The sequence below is a fragment of the Lepidochelys kempii genome, chromosome 3, assembly GCF_965140265.1.
Source record: "Lepidochelys kempii isolate rLepKem1 chromosome 3, rLepKem1.hap2, whole genome shotgun sequence".
Lineage (NCBI taxonomy): Eukaryota > Metazoa > Chordata > Testudines > Cheloniidae > Lepidochelys > Lepidochelys kempii.
Window position 1 is genome coordinate 205973575 of NC_133258.1, and position 16053 is coordinate 205989627.

At 45.7% G+C, this 16053-nt stretch overlaps 1 protein-coding gene across 4 annotated transcripts in view; it reads left to right on the plus strand.

Annotated features, from left to right (window-relative positions):
* Nucleotides 1-644: 644 nt before the first annotated feature.
* The window catches only part of KIZ (kizuna centrosomal protein), a 97988-nt gene continuing 82579 nt past the window's right edge, over nucleotides 645-16053 (plus strand). Inside the window, exon 1 of one of the 4 annotated variants that reach the window (XM_073339790.1) lies at nucleotides 645-874. In XM_073339790.1, the coding sequence (XP_073195891.1) occupies nucleotides 771-874 (104 nt within the window). In that variant the 5' untranslated portion in view covers nucleotides 645-770. Of the gene's footprint in view, nucleotides 875-12831; nucleotides 14654-16053 lie in introns of those variants that run through there. The other 3 variants (XM_073339793.1, XM_073339794.1, XM_073339792.1) reach the window with 3 other exon arrangements.

The following is a 16053-nucleotide window of genomic DNA, read 5'->3' on the forward strand; positions in this document are numbered from 1 at the left end:
ATGCAAAAAACAAGCCAAAAACTGTGAGCAAAGAATCACAGTCCACAGGGCATGGACTGGGGTGACTGGGGCAAGCCACCTCCTTGGCGCTCTGCTACCAAGCTGTCTGCAGACTCAGGCAAACGTTACTACCTCGGTCATACTCCGGTCACGTTTTCAAACTTATTCCCCCCCCTCAGCAAGAGGGTTAAAACCGTATATATTTTTTTTAGAGGGAAACTGAGATTCTGGGGCCCAATCCTATGGCACAGATTCATGCCACAAAACAAGCGGGGCCCTTTGGGAAGAGCCATAAGGACACAGTGAGGGGCAACAAAGCTGGGGTGGGGGGCATAGTTGAGGGTCATCGCCTTCTCCTCTTCTGGCCCCTGGGGGCGGCTGTGAGAAGCCAGAGGCCAGGGAGGGCACTGGCCAGCTCCCAGGGGCCAGGTGACTAAGGGCCCCATCTCAAGGCCTGTCCATGGCCTTTCTGGGGGACCTGTCCCCCCTCACCCCGGGGCCAGCACCAAGGGGCGCAGGGGGCGGGGCTTATGGACAAGCGAGGGGCGGGGCCTGCGCTGCACAGCCCGCCGTGCGGTCCACTGGGTGGGGGGGAGGAAGAGAGAACGAGACCCCGCCCCCTCCCAGGCTGCCGCCAACGGGGGGCGGGGCCTGGGCCGCCCTCGGGACTGAGAGCGAGGCTCCTCTGCCTGCCCAGCTCTTCCGGGGTCCGCTCGGCCGCGCTGCATGCTGGGAGCCGTCGCTTAGGACACCGGTGTAAACAGGGCGGCATGTGTGGGGCGCCCGGGCCTGGCGCCGCGGGGGGATCCCGGCGCCCTCAGCCCGGCGGCTACTGCGCGATCCTGGGCAGCCTCCAGCTGCGGCTCCGGGACAGGTGAGGAGCCGGGGTCGGCCCCGCCTGCTCCGGGCCCCCGGGGGAGCCGAGCCCGTCCGCCCGCCCGGCGCTGGGGCCCGTCTGTGCCCCGAAGTCCCCTTGGCCACCGGTCCCGTGTTCACTTTCCTGTCTGCCCCCTGGCATCCCAGTCGGGTCTGTCCGTCTTTCTCCGTCTGTCCGCGGTCTCGCCGTCTCCTCTGCCCGTCCTGCTTTCCTGCCCCCCGCCCCTTGTCTGTCTGTCCTTCCCCGGGCCCCTTTGCCCGTCCTGCTTTCCTGTCCCCCCCCTTGTCTGTCTGTCCTTCCCCGGGCCCCTTTGCCCGTCCTGCTTTCCTGTCCCCCCTTGTCTGTCTGTCCTTCCCCGGGCCCCTCTGCCCGTCCTGCTTTCCTGCCCCCCGCCCCTTGTCTGTCTGTCCTTCCCCGGGCCCCTTTGCCCGTCCTGCTTTCCTGTCCCCCCTTGTCTGTCTGTCCTTCCCCGGGCCCCTCTCTGCCCGTCCTGCTTTCCTGCCCCCTGCCCCTTGTCTGTCTGTCCTTCCCCGGGCCCCTCTGCCCGTCCTGCTTTCCTGTCCCCCCTTGTCTGTCTGTCCTTCCCCGGGCCCCTCTCTGCCTGTCCTGCTTTCCTGCCCCCCGCCCCTTGTCTGTCTGTCCTTCCCCGGGCCCCTCTCTGCCTGTCCTGCTTTCCTGCCCCCCGCCCCTTGTCTGTCTGTCCTTCCCCGGGCCCCTCTGCCCGTCCTGCTTTCCAGCCCCGCCCCTTGTCTGTCCGTCCTTCCCCGGGCCCCTTTCTCTGCCCCTCCTGCTTTCCTGCCCCCCCCATCTGTCCGTCCTTCCCCGGGCCCCTTTCTCTGCCCCTCCTGCTTTCCTGCCCCCCCTTGTCTGTCCATCCTTCCCCGGGCCCCTTTCTCTGCCCGTTCTGCTTTCCTGCCCCCCTTTTCTGTCTGTCATAGATCATAGAATCTCAGGGTTGGAAGGGACCTCAGGAGGTCATCTAGTCCAACCTCCTGCTCAAAGCAGGACCACTCCCCAATTTTTGCCCCATATCCCTAAATGGCCCCCTCAAGGATTGAACTCACAACCCTGGGTTTAGCAGGCCAATGCTCAGACCACTGAGTTATCCTCCCCCCTATCCTGCCCTAGGCCCCTCTCTGCCCGTCCTGCTTTCCTGCTCTCCCCCTTATCTGTCTGTCCTTCCCCGGGCCCCTCTCTGCCTGTCCTGCTTTCCTGGGCGCGCCCCCCCCTTGTCTGTCTGTCCTTTCCCAGGTTCCTTGTCTGTCTGTTCCTCTGTCCCTATCAATTGCACATCTTTGCTCTTCTGTCTGACCCCCCCTGCCCAGCTTCCCTCTCTGACTGTCCCTCCCAGCACACCCTGTTTGCTTCCTCACTTCCAGCCTCTATTTGTCAGTCTGCCCCACACACTGTTGTAGACCTCTAGCTCCTCCTATCCATCGGACTTCCCTTCTCCTACACTCCCCCACCCCCACCCCAAAGCTGGCCCAAATAAATAGGAAGTCTAGGGAAAGGAAATAAACAACACAGAGACTAAATTGATCATAACCAAGCCACTGCTGTAAAGCCACTTAATGTTATCTTAATACTGTCGTGAAGTTATGTCTTTTTGTAACTAAGAACTGGTTATTTGTGGAGGATGCAGAATTGGGACTGAGAGTTTAGGAGGGTGGACTAAGTAATGTTCTAAGTAATGCACTAAGTACTTAGTACTGCACTAAGTAATGTTCCTGCATTTGGTAAACTCTGGCACAGTGGCACCATGTTTGCTGCACACGCAGCAGGAGAGCATCTAAATGCATCTAAATTAAAATGTCCTCATTTGAAAAATTTGGCGGGGGGAAAAAAGCCATTAAACCACTTCTATTATTAGGAGTGTTTAAAACTTTGTTTTTTAAACAGAACTACATTTTGGCCGAAGTTGCTTTAAATGCCTCAAAGGATGATACTTCTGCCACTTCCTTTTGTTTTATTATTTTATGTCAGGCAGTTATATTTTGCAGTCGAGTGTGAAGTACGTATACAGATTGTTAAACTTCTTAAGTTAATTATTTAGCTTCTTTAACACACCACTTTTGTGATGTGTAGGCTGGTATTGTGAATAACATCTATAACAGCTGCTGATCTGTTGCTGATATTCTGAGCTTTTCAAGTGACACAGATGGCACTTTGACTTGGCCCTATTTTCAAAATGGTACACTACTTTTAAACAAACAAAAATGGAAACCAACAGTTTGAGGACACACACATGTTTAAAGGGCCATATATATGCACGCTTCTCTAACAGAAGTTGTTATAATTACAGCCTAAATTAAAAAAAGACTAGTGATTTTATATGCCCTCGGTTTTTGGGTCACAGCATAACACACTTTAAAGGGCATGATTTTCAGAAAGTGCTGAAAATCAGGATTCTTCAAGGTATTTCTGGTTGAGGCACCCCAAATAACTAGTCACTTTTAAAAAGTTTGGCCTTTAGTAATACCTCAAGCTGTGTGAAATGAATTGGTAGTCTCAGTTACCTACTGGACAAGTGTCTGCATTGCAGAAAACACCACTACAATTGATACTAATTACCAAGTGGTTTGGGCAGTTTGAAAAAAGAGATCATGGAGGCTGAACAAAAAAGGTCCCTTGGGGGCACAGAGTCACACTGATGGAGCACTGTTGGGAAGTTTGTATTGCTGCTGTGGTTCCCGACCTTTTTAGTAAGGCAATCCACCAACTGCATTTTTGTCTTTTTTATGACCCACTGTGATGCTCTGTACCTCAGGGGAACACCCAGCACCCCCATGTTCATCCTTGTCAAATGATTGTGTGATATCTACTGCAAAGTTTGTCATGTTGGGTGTTTTCAGAACGCTCATTGTTGTTATAGTGATGTTATAGTAGTGGTTGTTACAGTAATGTTATAGGTTGTAATTTCATGTATATAGTTATGAGGCTGAAAATGTATCTTCATGGCTTAAAATAAGCCCAGGAAAAAGCTCTCTAAGAGCAGAGGGGCAGTTCACACCTCATGTATGGGATAAACCCAGCCCAGCCTCACGGGAACAAAGGATCTGTTGGACTCTCGAGTGAGTCACCCCCCTTCCTTTGGTCAGTTTGGGACTGTGATGAGGTAATGCTCACCTGACTCTGAAGGAGGGGCAAAGCCAAGGGGAAAGAAAGAACTTAATAAAAGGGAGAGACGTTTGCCATGCTCTTCCTTTCTCTCCCACCTCCATCTACAGACATCACCACTAAGTGACTGATGCGCTGATCAAAGGGGAGCGCCTGGCTGAAGGGCAACCAGCCAGCCTGTGGTGAGAAGCATCTAAGTTTGTAAGGACATTGAAAGCGTTAAGATTAGCTTAGAATGTGTTTTGCTTTTATTTCATTTGACCAAATCAGACTTGTTATGCTTTGACTTATAATCACTTAATAAATCTGTTTGTTTATTCTACCTGAAGCCGTGTGTTTGGTTTGAAGAGTGTCAGAGACTCCCCTTGGGATAACAAACCTGGTACATATCAATTTCTTTGTTAAATTGACAAACTCATATAAATTTGCAGCATCCAGTGGGCATAACTTGACACTGCAAGACGGAGGTTTCTAGGGTTGTGTCTGGGACCAGAGATATTGGCTAGTGTCATTCATTTGTACAATCCAAGGAGCAGCTTACATGCCAGAGGCTGTGCAAGAACAGCCCAGGAGTGGGGGTTCTCAAAGCAGAGCCAGGTAAGGCTGGCTCCCAGAGTCAAGGATTGGAGTGACCTAGCAGATTACCAATCCAGATAATACCAGGGGAAGGTCACACCCACGATTAAATATATGCACCATCTGCCCCAGCACTTCAACCCTAATTCTGACCCAGTGTGGAGGGAGGCTGGGCCTAACTGTATTTCCAAAGGAACTAGGGCCAGATTTTTAAAGGCATTCAAGTGCCTAAAAATGCAGATAGGTTTCTACTGGGATTGTCAAAAGTACCTATCTGCATCTTTAGGAGCCTAAATACCTCACTCAAGTTTGGCCCAGCTGCCCATCCGTCATGACAGAGGAATGGCTGGGCCAAACCTGAGTGGTGCTGCGACCCCATGCACCAGGTTACAAAGCTTGGATGGGGAGCCTTTAAAAATCTGACTCCTAGTGTAGAAGAACCTTTTAAGGCTGTCCAATTGAGTATATTTTTAAGCGCAGTGTAGATGTTCATGAAAGCAGGATAGTGAGACTGGATATAATAAGTTGCTTCAATTAGAAAGTGTTTCTGGATTTAAAAAATCCACCTGTCCAAGATCTTGGTGGTAATGCAAAAACTAAGTGACAGTATTTACTTGTAGCTAGCATATCATGGCCTTAGAAAAATACTGTTAACAACTTTACATTTTTCACATCTATTGTTTCTAGTACAATATTGATATAAAGATTAAAAGCCATGGACTGAGTACTTGGCCTAGTGCCTTCCTCTTAGCATCACTCTGGAGGGGAAAAGAGGGATGGAAAGCTGGCTTAAAGCCAGGTGGTGATTCCTCTTGCATAGGGGAAACGCCAGGTGGCATAAATCTGGGAGAGCTGGCTCTATGCCATCTGCTTCTTACATTCTCTCTCTGACCCCCATGCCTGTTACAGAGAATATGGCTGGAAAATGTTGTGCTGGTGATCCTGTGCCATTGAAACCACCCAGCCTTAAGATGCTGTCACCAGCTGCTGTAATTTAAAGTAACTTTAAGTGACCCCCTCCCCAGAATCAGGAACAGAGAGGTGGCATAATGTCACTTCTGTCTCCACTCCAGGTCCTGAGCCAAGTATATCTTGGCCAGACTCAGGATATGTCTGAACAGCTCTATCTAGTTTTGTTTTAACAAGATGTCTAAAAAGAGTAATATCCAGTGGGCCTTCTCCAGTTGGAACATACTCCTTCCCTCCCTTTCTCCCCATTTCTAAAGGAAATTAAATTCGCATGTTTGTTTACTTTTGTGTTTGCACTAGTATTGTCAATTATATTAATACCAGTGCTGCAAAGGCTTCTGTAACGTTACCTTTATTGTAGGTCCAATGTGAACGCTGGCCATTTCAACATTTTGTAGTGATTAAGTGGCACTTTAAAAAAATGTGTAGAATGTGAGGATTTTTCTCACTAGATTAAGGCTAAAAATTTCAAAAGCACCCCAGTAATTTAAGAACCTAAGGCCCTTTTGAAAATTTTACCCTGTATCTATAAGTTCAAGGAATGCTAATATTGCACTAAATCTCCTGAGAGCTTTGCATCATCCTGTAGTGGCCTACATTCTTCCCTTAAGTGATTGGTTATGTTCAAACATAATATTGGGACAATATTAAGAAGATATGCGCATAAAAGGGATCTACTACTTGGTTATATTTTTCCCCTCCCATCTTATTTTTGCTGAAGAAGAAAGGAGTTCCAAGTGACTTCCCTTCTCCTCCTTTAAATCCGTCCTCAAATCTCACTCTTTTTGTGAGACATTTCAAGAATAAGCCACTAAGGCTTGTACATACAATAAAAATCCACCAATTGCATGAAGATTCCTCCCCCTTCTCCCCTCCTTCCCAGGTGTACGAGAGTGTACGTTATTGTTGAATGTATGAGATTACATTTTGGACTGTATTGTATGGTCTTCATTCTCCTAGGCCGTGCACCTTGTATAGTAATGTCAACCTGTGATAACTTGATATAAAATGTTACCATTTGTGTAAGCCACTGGGCACAGGTGTTAATTGCTACACTAGGTGCAAGGCAGTGGAGATTCAAGCCCTTGGTATCTAAGACAGTGAGCTCATTGGAGGATGGACTGTCTTCTGTATTACGTACAGATCTGAGCATGTTGTGATTACTCAATACTTAAATAATTGTGCGTGACTGTTGGTGAGAATCGGAATCTTCTTATATAAGAGGTGTGAAAATCAAGTAAATGACTTGTATAGCTAAGTGCTGTACTAAGCATATGGGAAAATATTTAATTGTCCTCTACAACAAGATTTCAAAACTATAGACCTACTAATTATCTTTACATTTTAACAGATATTTGCATGCACCATGCATACACAATTTTGGAGAACAGGCTTTGATATAGCTGTCACAGTTCACCCATGCAGGCAGAAGAACAGTTTGCTAAAGGAGATTTTGACAATAACAACTTTCCTGGAATTGAGAAGTAAAACAGTCACACTGTCCCAGCAATTCATTGCCTCTCTCAAGTCTCAGCTGCTCTCTCTGAGAGTGTTAACTTTCATAGTTCTGAAGAAACCATACGTTTCATCTTGAAATTTAATCAATCTCTTGCCTTATATAAGGTTTTTGTGCCTTATTTTAGAGGAGTATGAGGAGATTGCAAATTTAAGGCATCAGGAAATATTAGTTTTTCAGCTGGAGCTCAGTGCAACCTTGTGTCATCCACTTTAATGCTCCCTGAACTGGCTCCCCCAAGCAGCCCTACACTAGTAAGCTTGGATGCTACTTTGGTTGTGAAACACTGATTAGTCTATATCAGGATGGCAGAATAGGCAATTGTAAAACAAATTGATCTGTTATATGTCTGTGGCACTCATTACTGTTGTATGTGAGCACCTCACAATTTTCTAGGTACTTGTCCTTGCAACACTGTATGAGATAGGGGAAGTACTGTTATCCCTGTTCTATGGATGGGGACTTGAGGCAGAGAGCTTAAGGCCTTGTCTATTTGCAAACTTTTTTGCAGCAAGCGGGGGTGTAAATCTACCTCATACTAGCCTGCCACACACACTGTCCATGTGGACCCTGTTGCTGCATGCTAAAAGCTCCCTAGTGTTCTTTGATTTGCTCCCATTTCAAAATGGGGTATGTCAAAGTGCATCTGGGAACTTTTTAGTGTGTGACAGCAGCATCCACATGGACACTTACTGTGTGGCAAGCTAGGGTGGGGTAGATTTACCCCCTAGCTTGCCGTGAACTAAGTGTTTGTCTAGACAAGCCTTAAGTGATTTGTCCAAGATCACACAGGAAGTTTGTGGCAGAACAGGGAGTTGAGTCTGGGTCTCCTAAGTCTCAGATTTGCACCCTAACCACTTGATCATTCTTCCTCTCTAGAACCTGAAGATTCTGTGTGGCTTGAAAATGATTCCCTTAGACTCACTGGTAGAATGCTCAGGAGTGCTAGCTAGTCTTGCCTATTAAACAAAATGTTTTACATTATTGTGAAGAGCCAGTGTTACATACTGCAAAACTGTGCGAGCCAAAGGGAAGCCTCAGGCTGACTGACTTGGTCTTTTACGTGAAAATAAAGGTATCCACAGTGTGGCGTGGCTTAGAAAAAGACATAGTAAGTATTTTGTTTGATACCATCTGCATTTAAAAAAAACAAACAAACTAGGCAAGGGCTAAAGCGACCATCTCCAACTGATATGAAGGGAATCCGCTTTGCACATAGTTTATTAGGCAAAGTTACATTTCAGGCTACTCTAGGCCTTTACACTAACCATTTAGAATTTCCCAGATGATGATACTCCAGACATTGACTGTCTGATCCCTAACACTTTAAGCATTTTTGTTTGATAGAACTCCAAGAAGATCCCACTTTCAGTAAAACCCTTGTTAAATCAAAACACCTGACATACAAGCCAGTTATAGGGATGGTGGGGAGCCCAAGTGGGACCAAGGAAAATGAACATCCTCAAAAACCAAACTAAGCAATATATTTCCTGTTGACATTTTATCTGTTGTATCAGAGAGTGGGAAATGGTATTGTAGCTTAAACCATCAGGCTGGGATCAGATGTTCGTGACTGAATCAGGAGCCAATCAATGTGCTGTGGCAGTCAAAAAAACTAAGTGTTAGCAACTGTTAGGAAGGGGAGAGATAAGACAGAAAATATCATAATGCCCCTACAGAAATCCACTGGCTGGCCACACCTTGAATATTGCATGCAGTTCTAGTTGTCCTGTCTCAAACAGATATGTTAGAATTGGAAAAAGTACAGAAGAGGGCAGCAAAAATTATTAGGGGTATGGAACAGCTTCAATCGGAGGAGAGATTAAAAAGATGGGGACTGCTCATTTTAGAAGAATGAGGACTAAGGGGGAGGGGGATAAGATAGAGGTCTGTAAAATCATATATGGTGTGGAGAAAGTGAATAAGAAAGCATTAATTACCCCTTCACATAACACAAGAATCAGGGGTCACCCAAGGAAATTAATAGGCTGCAGGTTTAAAACAAACAAAAGGAAGTACGTGGCATGTGCTGGTACCTGGCCTGTGCTGGCATCTGGCCTGCCAGCATCACACAAGGCCCTAGGTCTCAACTGAACGCTGAGAAATGCCTAGCTGGAAACCAGTCTGGCTCACCTGTGTGTTAGTATTGTTAATATAGGTGTTTGCATTTGGTGTTTAGACTTAATGAATCACTTGTATGATGTTGCATGTGTTAATCTCATTTATAACGTCAGTGCCCCTTGTTATAAGGTGGTAGTAAGTGTTTGCATTGCAACCCTCTGTAGTTGTGTAAGTCATCAAACAGGAAAGAGGCATTAATTAATGTAAAATGCTGGGTTCCTACAGTAGGTGCTAGGTCCTGTCCATCAAGACGACCCATTGAAATCAAATGAACCATTGTGGAACATCAAAGGGCAAAGACTTTAATTGCATTCATCCTCCACCCATGAAGAGGAGAGGTGTGCATGAAGTCATCCCATTGGCTTGAACTCTGGGAGGAAGAGAATAAAAATTCCTAACAAGAAGAAACTGTATTTCTATACTGCTTGGACTTTGGGAGGGCAAGATTTCTAAGCATAAGCAAGGGATTCCCCAGGTGTTTAGCCCGGGTTAGCTCTAAAGGGCATATAGAGCTTGTATGTTACAGCAGCTTCTACCAACTTTTGGAACCTTAGACTGTAACTCATTTGTTGGTGTATGTTTACCTGCTTTAACCTTGTAAATAACTGTCCTATTTCTTTTTCTTTCTTAATAAATCTTGAGAAAGTTTATTATACAGACACTCCCTGGGTTACGCAAACCCGACTTAAAATCTGCACTTACGGAAAAAGTTCTGTAAGCTAGAAATAGGAGTGGTGTGGGTTTTTTTGCATAATGGTCGGAGATACGTTTCTGACTTATGCAAAATTTGAGTTACGCAAGGCATTCCGGAACTTTTGCGTTAGTTGGGGAGCGTCTGTAGTATTGGCCACAAGTGTTGTTTTTGATGTGGGATCTGAGGTGCAATTGACCTGGGATAAGTGACTGGGAGTAACCTGAATATTGTGATTTTTAGTGTAAGGGATCACAAAAGCAGGCTTATCTGGGTGGGAAGGTAGATTGGAGTGCCTAAAGAGACTGTCTGTAACTCCTTGCTAAGGCTGGTATAGTGCCTCAGGAGTTTACACTTGGTGATTAGTTGATGAAATCTAAGTATAGAATTCATAACCAGTTTGGGACTTGTGCCTGGCTTCTTAACAGTCTGTCCTGAGGTTGGTACTCTGGCTATTGAGGCACTGCAGACAGCATGACAGCATGTTCATACAATGCACAGTCAAGCTCTATATGCCCTTTAGGGCTAACCTGGGCTAAACACCTGGGGAATCCCTTGCTTATGCTTAGAAATCTTGCCCTCCCAAAGTCCAAGCAGTATAGAAATACGGTTTCTTCTTGTTAGGATTTTTATTCTCTTCCTCCCAGAGTTCAAGCCAATGGGACGACTTCATGCACACCTCTCCTCTTCATGGGTGGAGGATGAATGCAACTAAAGACTTTGCCCTTTGATGTTCCACAATGGTTCATTTGATTTCAATGGGTCTTCTTGATGGGCAGGACCTAGCACCTTTTTGTTGCCAGGGGATGTTGTGAAGGCCAAAAGTATAACTGGGTTAAAAAAAGAATTAGGTAAATTCATGGAGGATGTGTCCATCAATGGCTATTAGCCAAGGTGCTCAGGGATGCAACCCCGTGCTCGAAGTGTCCCATAATCTCTGACTGCCAAAAACTGGGATTGGATGAAAGGGGATGGATTATTTAATAATTTCCCTGTTCTGTTCCTTCCCTCTGAAGCATCTGGCACTGGTCACTGTCAAAAGACAGGATATTGGGCCAGATGGGCCATTGGTCTGCCCCAGTGTGTTCACACACAGCAGCTGGAGGAGGATATTCGCACTGTATAGCTTTTAGCCTTGTGGTTAGAACATTTGCCTGGGATGTGAGAGACCTAGGTTCAATTTCCCCCCCTCTCTGCCGGAGGGGGGGGAAAGGATTTGAACAGGGGTTGCTCCCTTTGGTGGTGAGTGTTCTAACCACCAAGCTATGAGATACTTGGGTGTGGGGCTCTGTCCATCTCTTCTCTTGAAGCTGTTGTACTGTAGTTGAATAATGAAAGAGTGATTGGAGGAGAGGGACTAGACTTGGGGTTTTACACCTCCCAGGTGGATACCCTAACAACCGACTACAGAGTCGTGTTCACACTCATCCCATAGCTCAGTCGTTAGAAAGTGCACCTGAGACGTAGGGTTTGCACAGTGATCTTCCTTCTTCTCCTTCTGGTTGAGAAGTTGGGAGTCAAACCTGGATCTTCCATATCCCAGATGAGTGCTCTGACTACTGGACTAAATGCTATAGCATGGGCTACTCTTCCCCTGGATTGTGAATGGGACCTGATCCGCTAAGCAGCCTCTAAGCATGCCTACTGAATTGGGCCCTGCATGTGTCTTGCTTAGTTGAACACTGTTATTCACCTATCTTTTCCTGCTTTGTGATTTGCTCTGGGGTTTAGGCTGGAGATAGGCATCCCCACTCCTAGAACGAGGCAGCAGTGTGCATGCTCAGAGGCAGAAACTTAGGTGCTGAGTGAATTTAGGTGCCTACAGGGCTCAGTAAGAATTTTGTGGATCTCGGTGAAGACTGGGACTTAGGTGCCAAAACCTGAGACTTAGGGACCTAAATCTGGGGTTTAGGGAACCTAAGTACATATGTGGATCAAACCTTAAGACCAGTCATCTTCAGACATTGGTGGAGGCAAACTTGTAAGATGGATGCCTTGTTCCTGTGGTTTACTTGTGGTTCCTTGTTCCTGCAGCTGTCTCCGATGCTTGGTGTACAAGAAGACCCAGAAGGACAAGGCTAAGTTTACGTTAATATGGACTCCAATCTTCTTGGTTTCCTAAGATCAGTGTGGAAACCTGAGAACTTTTGCTAATCACCAAGCTTGTACAGCAAACATCTTTGATATATTGAGACAGCCCAAGGCTGAACTTGTCAATCTTGAACACGACAGCAGAAATCAGGAGTGCAATTATTTGCAACAATTTGTAGACTTGATATTCAAAGCCAGAAAAGATTTTGAGGTTGCATAAGATAATTTGGAGTACTTTCTTTGTTAGATGCAGGATTAGTAATATAAATCCACTGCAAACCTCTACATCTACTATATTAGACTTTTTACTCATGCAGTGTAGTTGTAGCCAAGTTGGTCCCAGGATATTCGAGAGACCAGGTGGGTGAGGTAATACGTTTTATTGGGCCAACTTCTGTTGGTGAAAGAGACAAGCTTTTGAGATTACACAGAGCTCTTTTTTTCAGGTCTGGGAAAGGTACTCAGGGTGTTACAGCAAAATACAAGGTGGAACAAATTGTTAAGCATAAGGAGTGAATTCATGTCACAAGAGACCTTTCCAGGTGAAGTGGGCAGCTAACACCCCTGCAGTTCTACGGCAAAGGAGGGTTAGTGGGTTACAGATTGTAATGAGCGATAAATCCCGTGTCTTTGACACCATGATTTTTAGGGCAGGCCTACACTTGAACTACTGCATCGGTACAGCCGTAGTGCTTTAATGAAGACGCTTTAAGTCAATGGGAGGGAGCTTCTCCCATCGGCTTATTTAATCCACCCCTGCCAGAGGTGGTAGCTATGCTGGCTGGAAAAGCTCTTCCGCTGACATAGCTCTGTCTACACTAGTGCTTAAGTTGGTATAACTACATTGCTTAGGAGTGTGGATTATTCACACTCCTGAGCAACGTAGTTATACCGAAGTAATTCTGTAGTGTAGACCGGAGCTAAGTATCTAGCAAAATTTTGACTTTAAGCTCCCAGGCTTGTCTTTTGAAGGTGCTGTGCAGATTTTCTTTGAGGATGGTGGCCTGATAGATCAGATATGGAGTGATTGCTTTGTGAAAAGTGTTCACCCATGGGTGACATGGTGTGTTTATCTTTTATCATTTTTCTGTGAGAGTTCATTTGGAAGCATAGTGATTGTCTGGTTTCACCCACGTAGATGTTATTGAGGCGTTTGCACTGGATGATGTACACCACGTGTTATGATAGGCGTAGGTAGAAACCATGGATATTGAAAGGTGTGTTGTGGGAGATATTGATCATTGTAGCAGTGGAGATATATCTGCAGGTTTTGCATCTAGTATGGCAGGGTCAGGAGCTGCTTTGAGTTGGTGTATCCTGATCTGGGGGAATCTTGCTTCTGGTGGCGAGGTTGCTCCTGGAATGAACTCCACTCCCGCCAATCACAAGTTAGCTGTGTGACCAGGTCGTCATCTTCACCCTTCGGCCTCTTTTTCTTTTTCTTTTCTTTTTTTCCCCTTATGCTATTTTTTCTTGATTAAGGTCGTCCATAAACCAGCGACAGAGTTTCTTTCATATCATTCAAAGTATTTGTTTATTTTCCTTGAAGCCCAGTTGTTGCACAGAGGCATTGCTGTGTTCTGTATTTGAATCACACTTATTTGTGTAGAGCACCACTTTCAGTATATGGGAAACCTCCATGTGGACCATGTTTCCGAAGTTGAGTCCTGATGACCATGCTTTTAGTGCAATGGATTTAGCATCTCTCAAGGACTTCAGTATTGTGGATCCTGTCCTGCCACTTGCTGTTGCATATGGATCTTTGACAGTGGGGATGGAAGCTCTCCAGCTTTGATGTGATGTTGGTAGAGCATCCATGTTTCACAGAAGAGTGAGATGAGTAGAACAGCATGGTAGATTTTTATTTTGGTTCTGAGGTAGGCTCCACGTTCCCCCTAGTTCCTGTGGGTGAACCTCCCAAATGCCAACCTGGCCTCTGCCAGGCACTGAGTGATCTCATCATCCAGCATGGTTGCTGGAAAGTACGCTACCCAGGGAGCAGAATTGCCTGACCGAGTTGAGGGGTTTGTTGTCAGTTGTGATGATGGGATCATGGTGCTTGTGATGCTGGTGGTCTGGCGCTGGCTGGTACAGGACCTCTGTGTTTTTCAGGCTAATTGTGAAGCTGAAGCATTTTGAGGCACAGGCAAAGGGGTGCACAATAAGCTAAATGTCCTTGAGTGTGTGTGCAATGAGGGCACAGTCATCAACAAACAAGAGCTCTTTAAGTAGCTGTTCAATTACTTTAGTGCGGCCCTTGTGTCAATGTAGACTGAATAGATCCCCATCCAATCTAAACCAGAAGTGAACACCTCTGTTGAAGTCCTGGATTGCGAACAAGAGCATGGCTGAAAAGACAGTGGCAAAGAAGACTGGAGCCATTACGCATCCTGGTTTGGTGCCACTGGTAGCAGGGAAGGCTTCTGATGAATGACCACACTCCATTACCCTGGCCATCATGCCATCGTGAAATGAGAGGATGACAACAATCCTCTTCGGGCAGCCGCATTTATGAAGGAGTTCCCCCATGATTCACCGTATCAAAGGCCTTGGTCAGGTCAACAAACACTATGTATGGATCCTTGTTCTGGCCTTCTCTAGTATTTGTTGGGCTGCAAACAACTTGTCCATGGTGCCATGGCCAGCATGAAAACTGCACTGTGACTCTGGATACACCGAGTCCACTGGGTGAGAGGTAAGCCCGTTGAGCACAACCCATGCAAGGATTTTCCCTGCTATAGACAGCAGTGAGATTCTGCAATGGTGGTCACAGATAGATATGCTTCCCTTCCTTTTGTATAGCTGGACTATACAAGCATCCTTGCACTCCTGGGGCATGGTACCCTGTCCCCAGATAGTCTTGAAAAGGCTGGTGAATTTCCTGAGCATGAGGGCATGTCTACATTTGTACACTTTGGGTGGAATGCTATCAGGGCCTGCAGACTTGCCTGTGGATAGTTGCTTGATGGCCTTAGTAATCTCATCTAAAGAAGGGTTCCTGGACCGCTCCTGCAGGACAGGATCCTGTGGGAGTGAGTCAGTGGCTTCATCGGACATAGTCTCCTGAACTATCAGTCCACTATCAAAGTGCTCTGCCCAATGAGAGAGAACAGCACCTTTGTCTGTGAGCAGCCGGTTACCATCTGTTGTGAGGACTGGGGCTGTACCACTGGATTTTGGGCTGCATGCAGCTCAGAATTCTTCATAGAAGGCCTTCATGTCATGTTTGTCAGCCACTTTCTGCAGTTCTGCAGGCTTCTGCTCTCACCAGTGGTTCTTCATAATCACACTTATTTTGTTACATCAGTGACATCATATTTAAGACCGCCAAAGACTTTTCCTTTTAGTGATACCTTTGTAATTTGCTAATTCCGTTCTGTTCTGATCTAATAACATAGGGTAGAATAGCTTGTTCTGGTTTGAATATTTTTGAAGGGGCATATTGGAGATTATAAATTTTAATGTGTTTGAATTTTCTGAAGTATTTTTGGATTCTTAAATTATATATAGTTGTTTCAAAAATAGCGTATTTACAGCATTGTCAGGTGGATTGGTGTTCACCTTCTCCAACAACTACTTTAACTGCGTGCTTTTGTTCAATTATAACCATTCCATGCACATATCTGGAGAAACCTTTTCATCCACCAGCAAAAATGTAACTGCATTGACTTACTAGTTAAAACTTTACAAATCTATTACTGTTAAAGTTTATTTGCTTAATGTATTTGTCCGGTCACCAGTTTTGGAAGCCCTCCTGTAGGGCTCTGACTTCAGGAGGGTAATGTAGCTGGTAGGCCCAACAGTGTCCTATGATTAGTTGATATGTTTCTTATGAAGAAATAAAATGTAATGTGAGTAAATTTTCCACTGCTATAAGCTAGAAACAAAGAAGCTTATCTATTTAACTGTTAATGTGCATGGAGAGCTTTGCCCAGTATTCACTCTTTATTCTCAAGGGAAAGCTGATTTGCTGACAATTTAAGGTCCAGCTGCATCATGGGCCACTGTATTAAGCACTGTATAAACATGTAATAAAAATGCTGGTCCCTGTCCCCAAAGAATTTATACTGTGTTTTCTTTACTCTTTGGCAGCTT